The sequence below is a fragment of the Vulpes vulpes genome, chromosome 2, assembly GCF_048418805.1.
Source record: "Vulpes vulpes isolate BD-2025 chromosome 2, VulVul3, whole genome shotgun sequence".
NCBI lineage: Eukaryota > Metazoa > Chordata > Mammalia > Carnivora > Canidae > Vulpes > Vulpes vulpes.
In genome coordinates this window covers 6017180-6023796 of record NC_132781.1, presented here as the reverse complement: position 1 = coordinate 6023796, position 6617 = coordinate 6017180, and the positions used below count along the sequence as shown (strand labels likewise).

At 53.5% G+C, this 6617-nt stretch overlaps 1 protein-coding gene across 1 annotated transcript; it reads right to left on the bottom strand.

Moving 5' to 3' along the window:
* Positions 1-2684: 2684 nt before the first annotated feature.
* NT5C (5', 3'-nucleotidase, cytosolic) lies at positions 2685-4392 on the bottom strand. Its single transcript, XM_072746661.1, has 5 exons — positions 4147-4392; positions 3652-3752; positions 3512-3572; positions 3206-3320; positions 2685-3085 (listed from the first exon to the last, which is right to left on the bottom strand). The coding sequence occupies exons 1-5, from the start codon at positions 4351-4353 to the stop codon at positions 2925-2927; spliced, it is 645 nt and encodes a 214-aa protein (XP_072602762.1). The 5' UTR covers positions 4354-4392; the 3' UTR covers positions 2685-2924.
* Between the last annotated feature and the right edge of the window lie 2225 nt (positions 4393-6617).

The window sequence follows — 6617 nt, the reverse complement described above, 5'->3', positions numbered from 1 at the left end:
AGCTGGCTTACAAAACAGGAAACTATCACATTTTTATTAAATGTTTATATGTATTCACATATTTTGAAGTTGAGAAATTAAAAGCAAATGTTGGATGGTAGGATTAAGATGGGTTATAATTCAGCTTCTATTTTTAACAACTTTATTGTGATAATTGATATATAAGCTGTACATCTCTAAAGGACACAATTTGATAAGTTTTGACACACACACACACACACCTGTGAAATCATCACCTAACCTGTTTTTTAATTCTGTAAAGTGATATATTATGGATTTTATTTTGGGTTTTTTTGCTTAAAAAAAAAAAAGAAAGAAAGTCTATCCACCGTTGAACTGGCTGAACCAAGGGGCAAAGGAATTGGTATCCACTTCCTGAAGGTGAGGCTGTGGCAGGCAGGCTGGACTTCAGGAGCCTTGAAAGGAAGGGATGGATACCAGAATGGACTTTATTTTTGTTTTAAAGATTTTATTTATTTACTTGACAGAGAGTGCACACACAAGCAGGGGGATCAGCAGGCAGAGGCAGAGGGAGAAGCATGGAGTCCAATGTGGGGCTTGATCGCAGAACCCTGGGGTCATGACCTGAGCCAAAGGCAGATGCTTAACCAACTGAGCTACCCAGACACCCCCAGAATGGACTTTGGATCCCTTGCCCCTGGGACAAAGTGGGTAGAGATAAGCTGGGAGGGGAGGTGCGGGGTTATGCAGGCCTGAGGCATCTAGTCTCCCCTTGTTTGTCCCCAGGAGGCCTCTGCAACCTGTGCCCAGACAGGGCCAACAAGGAGCACATTCTGCAGACAGGGGGCATCCCACTCATCATCAACTGCCTGTCCAGCCCCAATGAGGAGACTGTGTTATCCGCTGTCACCACGATCATGTACCTGAGCTCGCCAGGCTCTGGTTCCCACCCTGAGCTGACTGCCATGCCCGTCGTCCAGTGCATGCTGCGATTCTCTCTCTCGGCCAACACAAGGCTCCGGAACCTGGCCCAGATCTTCCTGGAAGACTTCTGTTCCCCAAGCCAAGTGGCAGAAGCCCGCACCTGGCGGGCTCACTCTGCCTTGGGTATCCCACTGCCAAGGACTGAGGCCCCACAGCAGCCCTGATCCAGGGGGACCTCATAGTCATGACCCCATGACTGCTTAGAGAAGAGACCACAATCCTAGTGGAGGCTCAGGGAGCAGGAGCAGCCTGGCACCCACTGAGCACGTTCTCTCCAAATGGTGCCCTTTGGGATATTTTATTTTTATTTTTTTAAGATTTTATTTATTTATTCATGAAAGACAGAGAGAGGGGCAGAGACAGAGGCAGAGGGAGAAGCAGGCTCCATTCAGGGAGCCGACGTGGGACTCGATCCCAGGTCTCCAGGATCAGGCCCTGGGCTAAAGGCGGCGCTAAACCACTGTGCCACCGGGGCTGCTCCTCTTTTGGCTATTTTAAAGGTGAGTTTTCTCAGCACGGCAGATATTTACACTGTGGTGAGAGGCACTGATGAAAGAGGAAGCCAGACTTGGAGATGTGCAGGAGAGCAAAGGCAATGCCGTTTCCATAGGCTGGCACACTCATCCAGCTGGAGGTCAAGGTCCTGCCTCCCGCCCCTCAGCTCCATCCTGGTGCCCCACTGCCAGGCTCTCAACTTCATGTGAGAAGCACCTGGGACCCTAGATTCAGAGGCTTGCAGAAAGGCCTTCTCATGAGGAGCTGGGCCTGGGATCAGAATTGCTTGTGCTTGAGGAAACAGGAATTCTCCTATAATAGGAATATCTGAAGTAATCTTGAAGAATAGAAATGAGATGCCAGCTCAGGGCTCTGGGAAGGTGCCATGGCCACTCCATGGCTGTGCAGGCTGGGCACTGGGTATGGTTGACACCAGCCTAGAGAACTCTGGCCCGGGATCAAAGTGTTTGTCCACAGAGGCCTGTCAAGCACCATGGGTTTCAAAGATGAAGATGTGGTTCTTACTCTTTTTTTGTTTTGTTTTTAAGTGAGAGTGGGAGGAGGAGCAGAGGGAGAGGGACAGACTCCACACCCAGGGCAGAGCCTGACATGGGGCCGTATCCTATGACCCTGAGAAAACAACCTGAGCCAAAACCAAGAGTCAGATGCCCAACGAACTGAGCTACCCTGGCGCCCCTACTTTTTAGTGATGCAGCCCATTGATTGTGAAGGTAGGCCTCAGGCATTAAGACCACCACCATGAGGGTGAGGTCATGTATGTATGCTTCCCTCACCACCCCATGGCCCCAGCCTGAAAGTCCTGGTCCCCTTCCTCTGCCATCAGGATTGGGTTAGTGAGGGGGAGTCCCTGCCCCTGGAAAGGAGTCTCAGACTCAGAAGGGCTTCAAGAATGCCAGTGGTGCTCAGAGGAGACAGAGGACCAGATACCAACAGAAGCATGTGGTTTGGAGTCCACAGTGTACATTGGTCAGCACAGGGGAATGGTATGGGGCCCCCATTGAAAGTTGGGGTTCAGGAGCAGTGGGGAGCTTCCTGGCCTCCCTTCTGCACTGCCTCAAGGTTGACCTCTACCATGGCCACGGAATGGTGTCCAGGTGGTGTGGACATGGGCAGGTTCTGGAGCCACTAAGGACGGGAGGAGAAAGCCTCCTATCAGCCTGTATTCAGCTACTCCCCCAGGGCTCTTGTCCCTTTACTCTCCCCCCAAATAAAGGGCCTTTGAAGAGCGGTGAGCCAAAGTGTTTTATTAAAAAGGTTCCTTTTTTTTTATTATTATTAAAAAGGTTCTTGGGTGATTTTTCCACCCTGTTTCCTTGCCAGCCATCCTGTTCTGTTCCAGGTGGCTGGCTTGTGAGCACGGAGGTTACCATGTCTCCCTGCTCTGCGGTGCTGGGGGCCATCGCCAGGACACTTCCCTGTCATCCAGCTCTACTGGGGTTCCCTCCGGCCCGCCTTCCCTTCCTTCAGCAACTCTCCACTATTTCGGCCCCCCGCTTGCTGTCTATGATCTCCCTCCAGTTGTCACTCCAGGAGAGCAGCCGTCTCCTCGTTGGGGGTAGGGCTAGGTGCTGGTTGTGGCAGCAGGTGAACAAGATGTGCTCCCACCTTGGGGTCTCCTCTTGGCCTGGGATAGGACATGGGAGAGAGGCGGTGAGATGCAGTCTGTAATCTGGTTATTTTTACTCCCTCTCCCTAATCCCAGCAGGCCAGATGCCTGGAAGGTTGCCAGGAAAACAGGTCTAACCTCGAATGGTGTCCTTGTCATCAATGAGCAGGTCCCCCAAGACCATCGTCTTGTCCCTTGTCAGGATAATGCGCTCCACAAACTGGGGGCCCAGGTGATTCTCCACCCAGCGGTACTGTGGGGAGGATACAGGTCTATCAGTGGGGCCAGTGGGTAAACAGGTGGGAGTGGGGTCTCCAGCCCTTGAGAGATGCTCCTCTCCTCACCCTGCCCGCCCCCCCCCAACTTCCTGTGTTTCAATTCTGGTTTATTTTAAACATCAGAACATAGGAAGCTGTTGGCTCTGAAGTGCTGGGGTAACGGCACCTTCTCACCCACACAGTGTTCATACTTCATCAGGGGGCTGGTGCAGATGAAGACCTCGGTGCTGCGTGGAAGGGGCACAGGTTAGGGTGAGGGTGGTACGTCCCTCATTCCACCACCCCTCCCTCTCTGCCCTTCCTCACTCCTGCATGTTGTTCATCTCCTGCAGGGCTTCCAAGGCTCCAGGGATGGGCTCCAAGTCTAGGAAAAAGCCCGGGGCTTCATACACACTGGCCACTTTGTCCTGAAAGATACCAGGTTCTTGTCTCAGCTTCTGCCTCCAGCAGATCTAGCCTCGGGGAGGACCCGCAAAATAAGATTCCTGAGGGACTCTGGTCCCCAGATCAGAGCTATAGGGAGAGGATTTTGTTTATGGGACAGCATTTTTCCAGACTTTCTTGTCCAGGGTGAAAAATGGATTCTGAAGTGAGGGTTTTGTTAAATAGGGGGGGGGGGGGTGTGTCTCTGGAAATGGAGCAGAGGCAGTGTTGCCCAGGGGGAGGGCTCCCCTTCCCCCTTCCCAGGCGCCCTGTGGGGTCGGTGTGGGGTCGGGCTCTCGCTCCCGGGACACTGTGGGGTCGGGGCTCCCGCCCGCTCCCGCCATCCCCGCCCGCCCCCGCCGCCTCCCTCCCTCCTACCGCCAGGTCGGGCCGCAGGGCTCGGTACTGCTCGCGGGCGAGGAAGCCGCGGCGCTCCTCCAGGGCCACGTGCGGCTCCCCGGGGAAGCGGCGGCGGAAGCCCCGCAGCAGGCCCGCCTCGAAGTCGGCCAGCACGCCGTCCATGTCCACCAGCACCCGCACCGGCCGCGCGCGCCGCGCCCTCGCCCTCGCCGCCGCCGCCGCCATCGCCGGCCCGCGCCGGGGAGGCTGGGGAGGGGGCGGGGCCCGCGGCTTCCGCCGGCGCGGGGGGGCGGGGCGCCCCGGGGCTCATTTGCATGCGGCGCCCGGGCCCGGGCCGGCGGGAGCGCGCGGCCTCCAGGCGCCGTCCTCGGGGGCGCGCCCGCTCGCCCCGCACGGGCCGGGAGGGGACGGGACCTCCCGCGCCGGCCCCAGGCTGAGCGGCCCCGGGCTCCCGACCTCGAGGCCCGGGGTCCCCGCCCCCCCGCCTGTGGGCGGGGCGCGGGAACACGCGGGACCCGGCCCTAATTCCGGGGCGCCCGCTAACTTCGAGGGAAAGGCTGAAGCCCCCTGGCTGGCGGGGCGAACCGGCCACGCGGTCCAGTTCCCGTTCCCGGAGCGCGGGTGGTCCAGGATGACCCTGGGGACGGCCCTCGGCTCTGGGGTGGGCGGTTGCAGCCGCGTCCAGGCCTGTGGGTGCTCCTTTGTAGACTGTAGGGGGTCCTGACACCCACGCCCCTCCCCACCAACTGTGCCCTCGGACCTAAGCGACGGCTTCCTGTAGTTCCCCACGCGAGCACCCAGCGCCTCCGGACCCACGTTAGCTGAAGCGTCACAGAGAGAACAGTGTCTGGTTCTAAGGGGATCAAGTTAGGGCATCCGGGTGGCGGCGGGTTAGCCCTGCCTCAGCCCAGAGCCTGATCCTGGAGACCCGGGATCGAGTCCCCCGTCGGGCCCCCTGCACGCGGCCTGCTTCTCCCTCTCTCTCCCTCTCTCTCATTAATAAATAAAATCTTTAATCTGAAAAATAAAGTGACCAAATTAGAAAGCCTTTAATAGGTATAGTCGGCATTGGCACTACTGAGTCCTCCACTATTTCCCCAACTTCCCACCCAGAACCAGTGTGGAGTCCAAACTGTCAAAGAAATACACTGATTGTTCTGCCCATCATCATCCTAAGATCATACAGCTCCACTTACCAGACCCTAAGCTAAGTGGAAAATATAACACTCTTAGCAAACGTGTTTACATAGAATTTCCTAAAATCAGTTCTGGCTGCCAGAACTGTCCCTTCCCTCACTTGAATTTTGATTAGGCTCTTATCTTCAAAAAATTAAAAAGAAAAAAAAAACTGACCTTACTTACAAGTTGTGACAGAAATCAGGACATCTATCTCTTTTCCAGGATCCCCCAATAGAAGAGTACTTCCTAAGGGTCCTAATAGAAACCGTAACTCAGGCCAGTATTTGTAGGGCTAACCTGTTTTGGTGAAATTGGACAGATCCTGTAACAGAGCTGTTGCTCTCCATTTTGCAAATGCTTTGCATCATGAGGAAGAAAGACATTACATCCCCAGAACCTATAAACACTCTATTCTTCCCAAAGAAATATCCAGTATTTCAAATGAGCCGCTGGTTATGATCATCTCAAAGGTCTCACTTTTTAAGATGGGGAAATTGGTCCCTAAATGACTAAGCCAAAAGAACAGTTTAGTAGCATAGCTAGACCCTAAAAGCCAAGTCTTAATGCCCAATTTGGACATTTAATACATCATGTTAATCTAGAACTTTCTGCCTAGAACCCAAAGAGCTTCTGTCTCCTCAGATCCTCATCTTCCTTCCATTGGAGTCCTGTTGTAACCTCTCACCAGAGAGGCCCCTTGCAAGGTGAGAGGACTTAAAATCCTATGTCTTACTACCCAGCACAAAGGGTAGGTGGAGAACCTAAACGATATTGGCTAATAATAATTTTATCATTTATCCCATATAACTCGTGTATTTTTACTACCACGGATATCATTTTGAATTCCTGCTGTGCCTTTAAACCTGTTTTCTTTAGAGAATGTTCTTCATTGAGAGAAGCCCAACTTCTCTGGGACTTCATTAGTCTGTTTCAACTCTAATGACTCATCAATCCTTGCACAACAGGATTGATAGTAACAAAGAAAAACAGTAACTCAACAGGTAGAACATTGAAACAGTCTCAAAAAGATGACACAAGACACCATGTTTCAAAATTTGTACATTGTTTACTTTAAGCAACAGTCCAGGATTGTGAAGTACAACACACATTTTAAAGATGAGACTTCAGTTCATGGTCAAGCACCAGCATCATGCACACAGCTTCAAGTTATCTAAGAAGAGCACTGCCCCCTGGGGGTCTGTTCACGACGAAGACCCACTTCTGTGTGGTCACCGCCCTTGCTTGCTTACCACTTGGAATTTGTCAGTTTGAGCGTACATCGAAGCCTTCCTCTGAGTGACAGCGGCAGG